The 14668-nt window shown below is 36.2% G+C and overlaps 3 protein-coding genes across 5 annotated transcripts; all 3 read right to left on the minus strand.

Moving 5' to 3' along the window:
* Positions 1 to 2168: 2168 nt before the first annotated feature.
* LOC127812479 (probable steroid-binding protein 3) lies at positions 2169 to 2846 on the minus strand. Its single transcript, XM_052352877.1, has one exon. The coding sequence runs from the start codon at positions 2762 to 2764 to the stop codon at positions 2462 to 2464; it is 303 nt and encodes a 100-aa protein (XP_052208837.1). The 5' UTR covers positions 2765 to 2846; the 3' UTR covers positions 2169 to 2461.
* Positions 2847 to 3254: 408 nt separating this feature from the next.
* LOC127812524 (uncharacterized) lies at positions 3255 to 6544 on the minus strand. 3 transcript variants are annotated; one of them, XR_008025940.1, is made up of 7 exons: positions 6306 to 6544; positions 6170 to 6226; positions 5394 to 5547; positions 4795 to 4892; positions 4627 to 4692; positions 3877 to 4022; positions 3255 to 3757 (listed from the first exon to the last, which is right to left on the minus strand). XR_008025940.1 is itself a non-coding variant. In XM_052352934.1 (7 exons), exons 1-7 carry the CDS (start codon positions 6432 to 6434, stop codon positions 3684 to 3686), a joined length of 627 nt encoding a protein of 208 aa, XP_052208894.1. In that variant the 5' UTR covers positions 6435 to 6544; the 3' UTR covers positions 3255 to 3683. The 3 variants fall into 3 exon arrangements, 2 of the variants coding, with proteins under 2 accessions (XP_052208894.1, XP_052208895.1); XM_052352934.1 differs by having other exon boundaries at positions 3974 to 4022; XM_052352935.1 differs by lacking the exon at positions 3877 to 4022 and having other exon boundaries at positions 6306 to 6538.
* A 1623-nt stretch (positions 6545 to 8167) lies between these two features.
* Positions 8168 to 14638, minus strand: LOC127813690 (probable monogalactosyldiacylglycerol synthase, chloroplastic). Its single transcript, XM_052354801.1, has 8 exons — positions 13992 to 14638; positions 13734 to 13906; positions 11602 to 11763; positions 11366 to 11507; positions 9929 to 10153; positions 9544 to 9606; positions 9369 to 9443; positions 8168 to 8469 (listed from the first exon to the last, which is right to left on the minus strand). Exons 1-8 carry the CDS (start codon positions 14451 to 14453, stop codon positions 8236 to 8238), a joined length of 1536 nt encoding a protein of 511 aa, XP_052210761.1. The 5' UTR covers positions 14454 to 14638; the 3' UTR covers positions 8168 to 8235.
* Positions 14639 to 14668: the final 30 nt, after the last annotated feature.

Below are 14668 nucleotides of genomic sequence, written 5' to 3' on the forward strand. Positions count from 1 at the left end.
AATTTTACAGTTATAACTTGCTTATATAATTAAACTCGAAACCTTAAATCCTATTTAAATGTGAAAATTTTTGTCATCAAATTTGTGTAATTCACAAAATACCAACTAATCGGATGTTAAATAACTTTCGACACTTCTCATAAAATAATAATAGTAATAATAATAATTTTGAGACTTAAAATTTATCATCATATTAATAAATTGATTGTCTTTATAAACTGTAAAATCAATAGAAGCAATTTGCACCTGCCTTAAATTTGTCCATGGAAGGGAAAAGAAGCAAAAAGGACGAGAGTGCGCCCAGAAATGCTAAGAAAATTTGCAGTAACGATGATGTATTGTTTAAGAGATTGCAATCAATATATGATTTTGCTGCCTAATTTATATTTTTATTTCTATATTTTCATGTTATATTTGTATGATCACACAAATTTTTTATTATTTCAATTACACTATTTGATTTATATTTTTAAATTAATTTAATCCTTATATTTTGATAATTTTTTTTATAATAATTTAAATTTTTCGTTATTTCAATTACTATTTCTATTTTCGAGTAAATTTAGTCCTTGTACCTTGATGTGTAAAAGAAAAAAGTAAGTTAAATGAGTAAATCTAACCTCTTTTTTTACACATGATAAATCTAACCTCTTTCTTTTTTTTTTACACACAATCTGTTTCAATTGTCTAAACCATACAGCATCTCCAAGCAATCCAATGGATTGGAACATTATGATTCACCAGGTGGATTGCTTGAAGAAACAGTATTTTCTACCAAAAACACAAGAAATATTGAAAACATGGGAGGCCACATAGCAAAAAGAACAAAAATAAGCAGAAAAAGAAAACATGAGAAGCCAAGTTAGTGACTCAGTTTCTTTCACTTGTGCATCTTCTAGGGCAGTGCAGATTCAGCGACCTGCATTTGTAAGATATTCTTTACAGGATAGAGCAAAGAGAAAGGATCATAAGACAAAGCTCTTCAGTTGATGGCACAGCAGGCTGCTATATCTACCACATTATGAAGATTGCACTATACTTGCCTTCTTCCATATAATGATTTCATAGGAATGCTAATCAGTTCTTCCAAACATTGGATTAATTCACTTCAGAGATATAGGCAGCCTTATAAACAAGCTAATGATGTACTTGCTTAAGTTCCAACTTCAAAGTTAACCTACCCATAAATCACCTCTTCATGCAGACATGTAAATTTGTTTACAATTCCTAGCAGAATGAAGTCATGTATAATAGACAGTGGAAAATTTATAAAGATACTCACACAAGGAAAGCAGATAAGAAGCCCCAACAAAAATAATCTAGACCTGTACAAATATAGCTGTTGTGATTTTCCAATGAACAGCCATCCATTTTTAGCTTATAATGTCAGATGCAGAGATTTCAATGTTTCGTATGAATTATTCATATTTCATAGGGAACTAGGGACCCTAATATGTACAGTACACATTAAAAGGTCTAAAATCTAAAAATCTTCATTTAATTACCAGTCCCAAAAAGACTTACAGTTACCATTAGCAAAAACGAAGCAATATTACCAACAAAAGCACAAGCAAAGACACATGAATATTGCAGATTTGGATGCCATAATTACCAATAAATTTCAGTTATGTGGGAACAAAGGTTAGCAAAACTGTGCATGAATATTATAGATAGGAATGAAAACCAAGACAAGGAAAAGAATTATACATGCATGGCACAAGAAAAATACAATATAACAACATTGATTTATTTGTTTGTGCAACCAAATAATTCCTCATACCATTCACTAAACAAGACTGATACAATTTACGGACCATGAACCACTGGACTGGTAGTAGCCAATTTAGAATCATCAGCCTTCTCAGCAAATCAGTGACACTGATGCTTGATCATAATTCAACCATTGCAAAAGCAAGCTTCCCAGAGGAATACATATGTGCACTGTTATGTAAAGTCATGTCAAAAATTCAAGAGGGAAGATGGCCAACAAATGGTTAGAGGCCAGATTTCATACAAAACAAAGGCCAACAGAATCAAATTTGACATGAACTTCACATAATATGCCAGAAAAAGAAAGAAAGAAAGAACTAAACCTCAATCAAAAACAAGAAAGTTATAGGATCTCTATTTTGTTTACGCAACCATCCAATCCATTGCACCATTAAACCTAACAGAAAAAGTGATCCAACACCTCATTGAACTATCAGCAGCAGCAAAAAGTTCACACTTCCACAAAATTACAGAACATTATCCAATACAGATCACGCAGTACATACGTTTGAAGAAAGAGCAAAGGTCCATAACGCCGTAAGAGGGTTTAATATCACAATTATTCCAGTAAACCAGAAACACGGACAATAATTCAAGAACCGATGAAAATTAAGAGGCATGCATAACCTTGATTTATTTATGCAACTGGACAGTGTTGAAGAGATAAGGTACGTAATTGGATTAGGGAAAATTAAGAGACGACACGGCCAACGATGGGGTACTTAGCTTCGAACTTCTTCTCCCAGTCGTTGAGGACGCCAATCTCCTTGTCGGAGAGGCCGTTGAGGTTGGCGCAGACGTCGTCGTCACTCTTGCTCATCTTGGCGAGAGCTCTGCTGGCGTCCTTGCCAGCGAACATGGCGTAGGGGCCACCGGGGCCGTAGAAGGACTTGCCGGCGGAGACATCGAAGATCCGGCCCTTGACGGCTAGGTAGATGGGTTTGGAGGCGTCTGTGCCGTCGTATTGTTTCAGCTGCTGCAGGGTCAGGTCCATGGATCGTCTGTTTCGATGGATGATTAGCTGAACGCAGCAGAGACAGACAGAGAGGGAGAGGGGAGAGAGAGAGACGATAAAAGTAAGGCTCTGTTTGGGGATTGTTTTTATCTCAAAAGGTAATACTAATTAATCATCAATAAAAATATTTTAAATGTAAAATTAATTACAATAAATATATATTACCTAAAACAGATATATTTATAAATAAATTATTTTCAAAATATTATCTTAAAAAATAAAAGCAACGTATCAAACTTTTATATTTATTTTTATTTAATCTTTAAAATTAATATTTCGCCTGCCCACACCATTCTCGACATAAATTGATTTTTAAAAACAAAAAAAAAATTTATTTTTGTTTAAATTTCGATTCGGTCCTCAGTCTACTAATAGGAATAAATTTGGGAATTTTAGGAATTCCGGCCACAATCCGGCCAGTTCTAAGGCTGGTTTGATCCGATTCAGACCAAATAAACACTACTAATGATGCAGACAAACCACCAAGAAATAACATAAAAGTTCAAAATAATGTCATAAGCAAGAGTTGCTTCACAAAGCATCACAGAGACCTATTAACATCAATTAGGCTAACAAAAACAAAGATGTCCAGATCTAATACACCCTCAGATGCCCTACAAACTTCTTGATTGTCCATTTGCACAACAATATTTGCAGCACATTAGGCATTTCCTAGTTCCCATTGTCAGCAAACAAAGTGGACAGAGCCCCAAAACAGTGAAAGCATGAGGAGCATCCCAAGACTCTACACAAAGATACTTGATGATCCAACAATGAGATTTGCAGTCAACTAGATCATAACTGGCAAAGCATGTAATGCGATCGATGCGCATAGTAGAGTACCCAAGCTTCCTTTCTGCTTCGATGCACACCGAGATACAAAGTCAGTGGTGACATTTTACCATCTTCTAGAGGTTGAACCGATCAAGCATCTTACTGCAAAGGCAATCCACCCCCAGAGTACTCGACAACCTGAAAGTTAATACGGGAGCCTTGAATGTCTTGAGTAGCATCAAGCCGTAAGCAAAGAAGTCTCAGGTATCATTAAGCTAGGGAAAAAATTAACATAGAGCATCAAATTGATTACATACAGATTAGATTCGAACAGACCGACGTATCATTTGAAGTCGTAAACACAGATTCAAACAAATGGACTAGATGATATTTGAAATTGTATTGAAACCACACCTCCTCGTGCCTTGGGCAAGCATGAAGAACTCTCCAAATGCCATATGACCTTTTTTTTTTTTTTTTGTGGGAAAAGAAAACCAACGAGAGTTAAAAATCATAGTGAGATCCACCATTGTTATTTTTGGAATAATTAATGAGATCGATTATTAGAGAAACATAATACAAGCTTTATCTATTGACTAGGAACACCAAATAGTAGACACCCAAGATGCTCCAAGGAGAATAGCCAGCAGGTCTAATCATATTCCAGAGGTCAGAGTTGCGGATGCTACATTGACTTTATTGTTACAGTTAAAATTCATAAGTTGATGGCCATGCCTATCTGCCGTAATAACTGCTCAAAAACAATTTATGAAAGTTTGTGTATTGAGAAATAATTTATCATTCATACATAAACCTTAAAAAATGACATCAGGCAAGAGAAGCGATGTTGCTTTTCTACAAAGCATGGATTATTTTTCAGTTGTACTCCAGAAGTTATCATGCCATTTAGTTAGTATTGAGTGGTTTATAACTGACCTTATGGGATTTATAACCGATATTGCTTCTGATATTAATCTACTACTTCTGACCGGATTCATGATCATATCAATGTCAAAAAGGAATTAGACAAATGAAAAGAGCAGGGCAATTAAATTCAAAGAGTGAACCTGAGCAGGGGGTAAGGATGAAACCCAGTCTGATGCATGGGTTGGAAGAAGACCCAATGTATTAAGCTGCCAACATAAACAAGTTTGACAAAGTAGCGCAAGTGTAAATGTGATGCAAAGATTAAAGTTCTCAAATGTGTTAAACCAGAAATGAAAAGGACATCTGACCTTCCATACGCCTAGTGCTAAGCCCCCCAAATTGAGGGCAATGAACAGTAGTCTGGTCCCAAGAAGGTCAAGTTTACCATCCTTGTAAGGCTCAAAAACTGCAGGGAAACAATTAAAAAAGCTTGAATGTAAAGAACCAGCATAGACATTAAAAGGTAAGTATAACACAGATAAAAGCCATTAAAACTTAAATAAGGCTATCAAGTTTAGCTGGTTAATTCATTAAAGCTTTCCAAATGGCAATTGATATGAAAACCACAGTTCATTGTTGCATGATAAGTACTCAATGTATCATAAGAACAAATGTCATTTCAAGCTTATTTTGTTCAGAAAACTCTCTTTGCTATCTTTCTGTCCTCCACTGAAAACAATCTCCCAATCCCCATTGGATTTTTGTCACACTTAGTATCTACGTGATGGAGAGCAGAAGACTCAGAAAAGAGCTTTTTAAGTGTTCTTGTCTCTCCGTATCCTGCTACAACCCCACCTCACCAACAAGCCATAATATAATACTCTTTATAAAGATATGTCAGCAGCATTGGAAAAAAGAAATTCAGACAATGCAAAGGTCACAGAAAAATTTGTATCCAAAGCTTTACCTTTCCCAACTGCTTGAAGAGCATGTATTGGTTGCCAAAGAGCCGAAAATGTGATACCGATGCTAAACAAGTGCACAGTACTTCCAGCCATCCACATCATGAAGCCCATCATTAGCAAATTCTTGAAAGGGGCTAGTGCCACTTCCCACGCTTTCTGCTCCAACAGAAAACAATAAGTTAAAAAAACAACTAACAGAAAACAGTAGCAAATTAGCAATTAAAGTATATGGTACCAGAAACCAAAAGTAGAATAACAACACTGCTGCATGGTCAATTCAAGACCCAAACAATTCAGTATAACTCAACAAAATGAATCAATTCTAGCAGTACAATATATATCAGTGTCAGTTGTCCTCTAACTGCAATTTATAGAATTTAGCACCGTGCAAGGAAAAAACAGAAATGACCAGAGAACTGAGAAGAAGGCTGTCAACAACCATTCCCTTATAAATACCCTTAAAATTACGGACTTAGGTTTTTTGGAATTACTTTTTTCCATCTAGATAACCAAATTCTATTGATATTACCTAAAAAAAAATAAGATTCAAGGAAACACTTTTTTCCTCAATTACATCTATAGTATAGACGGACCAATACTAATGGTTTTTTTCTCCCATCATGGGGAAGACTGTCTCTCTTAGGATGCCTCCGAATATGTCCAAGAAATTCTTTTTCTTTAGAATATTGGACAATTAAGTTCCAAAAGGTGTAAAATATTAGCTTAATTGAGTTGAAGATGTTACATTAGATTTTTCTTCGAATTGGATCGGAATTACCTGAGCCTTCCAGTTTAACTCAGCATCTTTCTTTTGACGACTCACCGTTGAATCATCCTGCAACCAATCAGATGAGCAAGAGCAAATCAATAACTACTAAACAAACAAATTCACCTCACAATCCCAAATTACGGACCTGATCGAGAGAAGCACGAAAGAAGCCGGGGGGATCAGGAGTGTCCCGAGAGGAAGGAAAGGTGGAAACGCCGGTGAAATCCACGGCCCATCTTCGGCCCATCACCGCCAAGCCTTTCCCTTTCTCCATTCTCAAGACTCTGTAGACTCGTCGTCTCTTCCTGTGCGTATCTTAGCCTCAATCTATAGTTCTGATGTCACAGTTCTTCTGCAATCTGATCACCAGAGGGAAGGTTGTGGACGATGACTTCGTGCGGACAAACAAGGCCCGGGAATGGGCTGGGATGGTTTATGGGCCCATGTGCAATTATGGGCTTATCTTGCCAGGCCCGCTTGACACTGTCATAATATATTCGTTAAAATGACATGCTATGATAATTTTGATTAATTGTCACCACTCAATTTTTCTATTATTTTAATTATATTTTTATATTTATATTTTTAAATCAATTTAATTTCTATATTTTAACTTTTTTTCTTATAATAATTCAAAATTTTCATTATTTCGATTAGAACCATTTACGTGCATTCCCTATATTTTGACATGTAATCAAAAAAAAAAAAATTAACTTAAAAATATAAGTATAGAAGTATAATTGAAATAATAAAAAAATTAGATTATTATACAAAAAATTAAAATACATAATTTAAATGAGTAAAAAATATAAGTCCAAGAATAAATGAAATAACAAAAAATTTGAGTTACAGATTAAAAAAAATTATAAGAATATAAAAATAAAAATAAGAGTTTTGCCTCTAAAATTATCATATGTAATTATTATATTTACTAAATATATTGTTTTAAAATTATTTATTTATAAATATTACAGGTGGCATTGGGTTTTGTTCTAATAATCTAAATAATAATAATATAAAGTTACACTTGTCTCACTCACGAGGCTAGATTTTGAATGTAATTTTTTCCAGCTATATGCAAATACTGTTTCTTAATAAGTCAAAACTTATTCTTTTAACTTAAGTTTGTTAAGATGAGTAAAATAAAATTATATCAAAATAATTTATTTGTAAGATTCAAAATAATTTATTAAAAAAAAAAGATAAGTTTATCTCAAAAACCTAAAATAAGAAATCACATGACTTTTCTTTCCAAATAAATTTAACAAACACGATAAAAAAAAAATTGTTCAAAATATTTTTTATATCTCACTTTTTCTATTCTATATTAAAGTTGTCAAATGAGCTACGCGACCCATGGGCCTGCCCACCTCCCAACTCAGCCCAACCCGACAAATCTTCTCCTTATTGCAAGCCCTCAAATGATTTACTTGCAAGCCAATGGCCTAGCTCAACCCTCCTTGGCCTGTTTATTAAGGGCATAGGGTCGTACCTAACCCATCTTTTCAGCGGCCCAGCCACAAAACAGATGGGCCAACCAAGAGGCAGGTCAACTTGTCCATTTTCCAACTCTAATCTATATCTTAATTAACAAATATTATTTTATACGAAAAAATAACTCCAAATGTCAATACTAAAAGGCGAGAAAATATTTAATTCCACAAAGTTATATTTGCCAAGATACTGTCTCCTTGATACCTAAGCCGCCTTGGAGACAACCCCTTTGTTCTTAAAACACACGACAAGCGACTACACAAATCCCATGGAAGAAACCATGAACTCGAGACGTCCGATCATTGCTTAGTTCACTATCACAACTGATTCTCCAAATGCATGAGCCACTTTGCAAGAGCAAAGAGAACATCTTATTCATTCATAACCTCTCTCTCCCTATTATGACTACAATTTGAACCCATAATCTTCCGATCGCAGTAAAGCAGCTATACAGTTAGCTACCCGGGTACAATGCATCATAAAGATAAAGTAAACAAGAAGGCAGAAAGCAACTTGTCCAAGTATCCAAAAGTGCATTATATTGAAGAACTTTGAGCCAAAAATGACGTGAAGCGTTTGGTTCAAGACGAACAGTATTGGGGTACAAAGCTTTTCTGTCTCACCAGTTCATGAAGATCACGAACAATCTTAAAAACTGCATCCGGCCTTGCCAGCCTCAAAGCGTTTTGCGACATGGCCTTGAGTTCGTCTGCTCTTGGACCAAACCACTGAGCAACGATGCTGGCTATCTCCTTTGGCGACTTGGAGAATTTGCCAAATCCATTTTCCACCACGTATGGAACGTTCCCTGCTTCCTGTAACATGAAATAGGAAGTGCATTTTGAAAGATCTAAACGACGAAGATGGTAAGGATGCAGTGCTGGGTTGAGACTCATTTTCCAGATAAACTCGATAAACCTAAGCATGGATATCTAATGGCAGTGAACAACTTCTAAGAGAGTGGATGGGCGTATGGAGAGTGCAAGGAGTGAAAAAGACACACGAGCAAGAAAAAAAATAAAAACATATGTGGGAAAACAATGAGTTGGCTTTACCCTGTCGTATGATTTCCTTTTCAATCCAAGACTGACTGTTAACTTTAGAAATAGTAAACTGAAATATTTTGCACATTTCAGCGCCTCCATAGGCCGTGTGGTAACTGGTATAAATGCTGAGTGTACAAACCCAAGAAATAGAAAGCCAAAACGAAAAAGAAATCATAAAACATCAAAGCAAATAGTTTTATCATGAAAATTCATCTTCAAGCCGAGAGTTTTGAGTTTACTCCTATAAAAACAAATATGGATTTCTCATAACAGAAATGAAGAGTAAGAACAACCACTGGATTATAAGCAAGACCTGCATCTTATGGTCCCCTTTATGCGCCAGCTACAGATTTTAGGGTCTAGTTGCCAAGCTTCCTAAATGAACCCTTGCTAAGTTCACGGGAAATAATAACTTCCCTGCCAAACTTTTTGATTATTTGACTATAGAATCCCACATACTAGTGCTAAGTTTTGAACAGATACAATATACATTTCAAATCTTTGTTGTTTAATATACATTGGCTCAACTTGGTTGAAAACATCGATGAGGAGTCTCCAACACTAAAATTGGATTAGCAACATAGTGCTTTTTTATATATTTATTTATTTTTTATATAGTTCTGTTGTTGTAGGGGAGGAGTAATAGAAGTTATAAATTAAAGCATTACCTGCCCGGCAATGTAATCATTGAGAATTATTGGGAGCCCTCTAATCATAGCTTCAGCAATAGTTCCTGGACCAGCCTACAAAGAGTAATCAAGTTAATATGAAATGATAAATGAAAGAAGATGAACAAGATTAACAATAGGAAAATAAGATGGCAACCAGGAAAGAGAGATTTACCTTTGTAATAATGCAATCACAAGCTCCCATGCATTCCTCCATTTTATTGATAAACCCCTTCACCTAAATTCACAAGCACTAAGTCACAGTTTATTATCTCCCGGCACTACTAACAGCTAATGTACATCCATTAGGGTAACATTAACTTGTGAGAAATGCACAAGTTGAAAGATATGGCCAGAGAACAACAAAAATTTGAGAATTTGAGAAGAATTGAAAAATGTGTTCAAGCTACAAACTGAACTTTGGGAGACATATATTGTAAATGCGTCAAATATCATTCGAACTGAAGTAGTGGAAAATCACAATATATCAATTTCACTTCTTAAATAGAACTCAATATGATCAAGGTAATGGTTACAAAGTTCCAAGGGATTTTTCTTACCTGTAGAGGAATTTTCCAATCAATAGAAAGCAATCTGTTTGCAAGCTTTTTGTTGCGGCCACATATTACGAGGACCTGTCCTATTGCCCCCCCAGCATTTTCATCATACAATGTGTTTCCAAGTGCCCGTGCTGTAGCCTCAATGGGACCCATCCCTTCACCACCACCCATCAACAGCACAGCAGGAAGATCCTCATCCATCCCAAGTTCTCTCCTTAATTCATCCTAGTTATGTAAGATTAAGCACAATAAAAGTAAAGTTACCTACCTGAACTGATTATAGTGAAGCATGCTGCAATACAGGTAAATAATCATTTCAAACATTCAAACAAGGAGCAGCATTGTTCCATCATTTCAAAGGACATAATTTGTCTAATTATAAAGTAACAACCAGACAAACTTATCATGAAAACTGTGAATACTCGTATTACCTACCAGTTCCACTCTATTCCTATGATACACCCAATTTAAAGAAGAGTGGCATCAAGTCATTGAAGCATGGATGCACCTGTAGAGGTGACAAACATGAGGGTGACACTGGTACCTAACAAATAATCCCAGATAGCCAGTATCACTTGGTCGTATCCTACTAGGCTCCCCACTTAGCAAGGACCGGAGGAGGGTTGTTATCATAAGCAAACTTATTACCTTAACCTTACTTAGCAAAGAGGTTGTTTCCACAGCTTGAACTTATGACTTCTCAAATCATAAAGGAGCAACCTTACCTTTGCTACCAAGGCTCACCCTCACATGGATGTATGCTATTCAAAAAGTGAATAATCTTGAGAACCTGAACAACAGACGTTGAAGTCTTTCCATCATGGAACATGAACAGAAAATTCTTTCTTTTTAGGAAAAATCGAACATTATAATCATGCCATAAGCAAGTTTGAAACAGGAAATTTCAGCTAAAGGACATGAATGCAATTGCAAATTAAAAAATTCCATAAGAAACTAGTAGCCTCATCATACATAATAATCAAATGAAACTTTCGACATTCATCTTCTAAATTTTTCTTTTTTGAACAAATATTTATCTAAATATATGATTATCCATTTAATGCACTCACTGTGTCTATATACTATGTTCTCGTGAGTTGCTTTCTCATGTTATAATTCATGTCTATGCTTCAAATTTGCATGTGTGCTACCTACCAGAGAGAGAGAGAGAAAATAACCTAATTTCATAAAGATTTAACACCCCCCCCCCCCCCCGGCGCGCCCACAAAAAAAAAAAATCATTTACTGTCCAGCTATAATCCATTAATTGTCTAACTAAACAGGCAGTTAGATTTGCCTCCATGAGAATCTTTTTAAGGATTTTAATCCATGAAGTGCATAACTGACACATCAAAAGTGACCATTTTCCTTAGTTACAGCAAAGCACGAGTGTCAGATGGGCATTTTAGAAGTAAATAAGCTTGAAATTTTACCAACCTTTGGGCGAATGGGCTTCACAAAGGATGGTCGCACAGGGAGGCCATAAACCTTTATTTGTGAAGGCTGAAGTCTAGCTTTGAGTGCCCTTTTTGCTACCTCTTCCGTGGGGCAATAGCATCTTGTCACAAGCTTATGAAACCTAAACATGAGTGGAATCCACAACACAATAACTGCACTATAAATAATACTATGTATGGTACATTTTAAGGGGCACATTAAGAGTGCAGAAATACCAGGTTGGATGGCAAGTGCTTAAATCTGTAACCACAGTGGTGAATACAATCTTCTTCAAAAGGCCCCTTGCCCGCAAGATACGAAGTGGAACATGCTGCATCAAAGGATGTACACTGATAATTATATCTGGCCGGTACTTCATCAAACCTTTGGCAACCTCGCTGTAAAAGTACAGGATAGCAAAATGAGCCGAGAATAACAAATAATACAGCTGGGAAAGATTCCACATGTGCAGCTCCGAATTTTTTATTGCAAATTAAATTAAAATGAAGTTCACAAATTGCATAGGGATCCTGGGACTTTGGAAAAATGAGAAGGGAAAAGGAAAAGAAAAGAAAGAATGTAAGCATAGGCATAAGGGTCTGAAACAGTGAACTTGTCACAAAAACAGGAAAACATGAAGTAGAGTGTATGACCCTAAGATGCTAAACAGCTTACATCAAGAGTCAGCTAAGTCTATCTCTGTTTGCTAACTTTACTTACATAGGCTACCTTCCATAGTTATCAGGAATGCGGTACAGTTGGGGTCATAGTAAAGGAACAGGTATGGAGTTAGTAAGCTAATTTCATGCTACAAAGGAGGTAGAGTTAGTTGATTTGTTATTTTGGGTTGTGGTATATTTTATAGTTGTACTCAGGTCAAAATTAGTTGGATTGATACAGTGCGATTATAGAAGTTGGTTTGTGTTGTTTTGTTTGGTTTTGAATTTATTTCTATGTTCTAGTACAACTTATGCAACGAAAAATCCTATGCAAATAAAGTCACATTTGAATATGATTCAAAATGCAATAGTATATATATACAAGAAAGTGAAGTAGGCAAGCTTTCTTTTCTCTAATTTTCTTTGAAAATTATTGACTTTAAGCTTCCCTAGTTTTAAATGATTTGAACTGAATTCATGCGCCACTTGGGATCCCCATTCCTAGGATTCGGATTGCATCCAAGGATGCAAAAGAACCACAATCCAGGTTGCATTTAGTTATTTTCATTTAATATTTTTAATACTTTTCCCTCTCTTTTATTAAATCATTTCTCATGTCCCATTAATTTGATCATGTAGATTTTAACTGCAAAATCAATCAGATTAATTTTTCAATCAAAATTATTCTGTGAAATCTTTTATTATCTTCTTCCTCTATCCTTATCAATACATCCTGAAGAAAATTTCAAATCGGATCTTGAATTGGAGGGTTAGTGTGAGCTTATCCATGTGGTTATGTAACCACATCAACCAGTAAGAGGATGGTGATAACATGTTGATGCCCCAAAACAAAAATCCATTAACATGATCAATAAACTTACATAAACAAACTATCTGACTATAGAACAGTAACTCAGTGTAACTATACTTCACATTAATCTCAATCTTCCACATCTGCCTACTTTTGGGCACTGATACTGAACTAAATATCCATACTTAAGTCCCAATTAAAGATAAATCTTTCAAACTGACTACTAGAACTTGCATCAAAGAACTTATATGGATTCACCAAAGTTGTGGAATAGTACAGGCTTTAGAACAAGAAAGTAACACAATCTGTACAACTCATACTCCCTCATAGTCATAATTTAATTTCCATAACCACATCTATGGTCCAAGAGGGAACATATGCCAATCTCACAGGAAAGCTGTTGCCCAATCCAAGTAAGAAATAATGCCAATTATGGTGGCATCGGCAATACAAACTAGTAAGCAAATTAAATTGCAGGACACTACTGCAATCCCCCACTTACACATACATGTACTAAAATGAGCACTTCAATAAAAGGGCATCCTTAGCGCACAAAGCTCCCTGCTTTGTAGGGGTTGGGGAGGATTGTTTTTGTGCACAGCTTTACCATTACTTTATAAAGAGGTTGTTTCTACAGCTTGAACACGTGACTATCCAGTCACAAAGGAACAACTTTACCATTGTAACCAAGGCTCGCCCCCTAATATAAACATTTTAACAAGAAATATAAATTAGTGTGGCATTATTCATAGAGTGGAAATTGTTGCCTGCACCTCCGAATATGAAGACTTCAACGTGAAATGCTAGTTAGTCTAGCATTATTCACAAAGTGAAAATTGTTGCCTTAGCACCACAGGTGTTCCAAAAGACACAAATCTAATTATAATGTTAGCCTCACCGTGCGATAAATGTTGATGTCGCAGCGAAATTGGATTGGTGCACCACCCGCGGAGCAGAGGCATAATATGTCATCTTCCACAAAGGGCCATGTTTCACCAAGAAGCTGTAACTCCTGGGCAATTGGTTGAACGGCCAAGGCGTATGATCTGTCCATAAATCAGTCACAAACACCTGCAACAATACACTGTTTATAGCACACGGAAAATGATCACACAATAAATCAACACAAACTCACTGATCGTTTCTACTGAACCACCTGATATTCATCACCAAATTCTTCACTGAATGCGGCTTTAATGGCTTCTGCAGAAGCCCGGTGGCCGCCGCCGGTGTCGCTCATCAGAATAAGAACCTTCTTGGGACTCTCCGATTCAACGCCGTTCAATTGCAGCCCTTCTTCTTCCAAAACATCGCAGCCGTTATCATTGCCCGAGCCAATCCTAATAGAGGCAAAACCAAGTGGGATTCTCTCGCTGTGAAACCTAATAGCCCTATTGAACTCATTGAACAGCTTCCGGATTGTAGAAGCGCGTCGACTACTCAAACCCAACGAAGCCACGGTCTTGAACTTCCCATCAAAGTACAAGTAATTAGACAACAACGAAGAGTACCCATTTGAGTTGAGGATGTCGAGCTTATAATCAAATGCGAAGTTGCTCAATTTGGATGCTAAACCGAAGATATCGCCGTGTTCTTGAGTACTAACAGTCGAATACATGGCTGACAAGTGACGGAGAGGCGAGATTGAATCCAGTCAGTCGAAATCCATTGAGGGGTTCGACTGTAAGCAGAGATGGGTCTCCTTCTCTGTTGCAAAGGAACAGGAAACGAGAGGAGAGAGAGAGGGACTTGGAGCCACAGAGAGGATTTAGCGAAGAGAATGAATGCTCCTTTGACTCGTAGTTTTCGAACCAAAATGAAATAGAATATAAA

Source organism: Diospyros lotus, chromosome 11 (genome assembly GCF_014633365.1).
Source record: "Diospyros lotus cultivar Yz01 chromosome 11, ASM1463336v1, whole genome shotgun sequence".
NCBI lineage: Eukaryota > Viridiplantae > Streptophyta > Magnoliopsida > Ericales > Ebenaceae > Diospyros > Diospyros lotus.

Excerpts from the sequence above, each read along its gene's own strand:
- LOC127812524 (XM_052352934.1), bottom strand. The coding sequence starts at position 6,434 with ATGGAGAAAGGGAAAGGCTTGGCGGTGATGGGCCGAAGATGGGCCGTG. Across the intron at positions 6,227-6,305 it reads TTCGTGCTTCTCTCGATCAG|GATGATTCAACGGTGAGTCG; the intron begins GTCCGTAATTTG and ends GATTGGTTGCAG. Across the intron at positions 5,548-6,169 it reads AGTTAAACTGGAAGGCTCAG|AAAGCGTGGGAAGTGGCACT; the intron begins GTAATTCCGATC and ends CTGTTGGAGCAG.
- LOC127812479 (XM_052352877.1), bottom strand. The coding sequence starts at position 2,764 with ATGGACCTGACCCTGCAGCAGCTGAAACAATACGACGGCACAGACGCC.
- LOC127813690 (XM_052354801.1), bottom strand. The coding sequence starts at position 14,453 with ATGTATTCGACTGTTAGTACTCAAGAACACGGCGATATCTTCGGTTTA. Across the intron at positions 10,154-11,365 it reads TGAAGCCCATTCGCCCAAAG|GATGAATTAAGGAGAGAACT; the intron begins GTTGGTAAAATT and ends TTACATAACTAG. Across the intron at positions 8,470-9,368 it reads ATGATTACATTGCCGGGCAG|GAAGCAGGGAACGTTCCATA; the intron begins GTAATGCTTTAA and ends TTCATGTTACAG.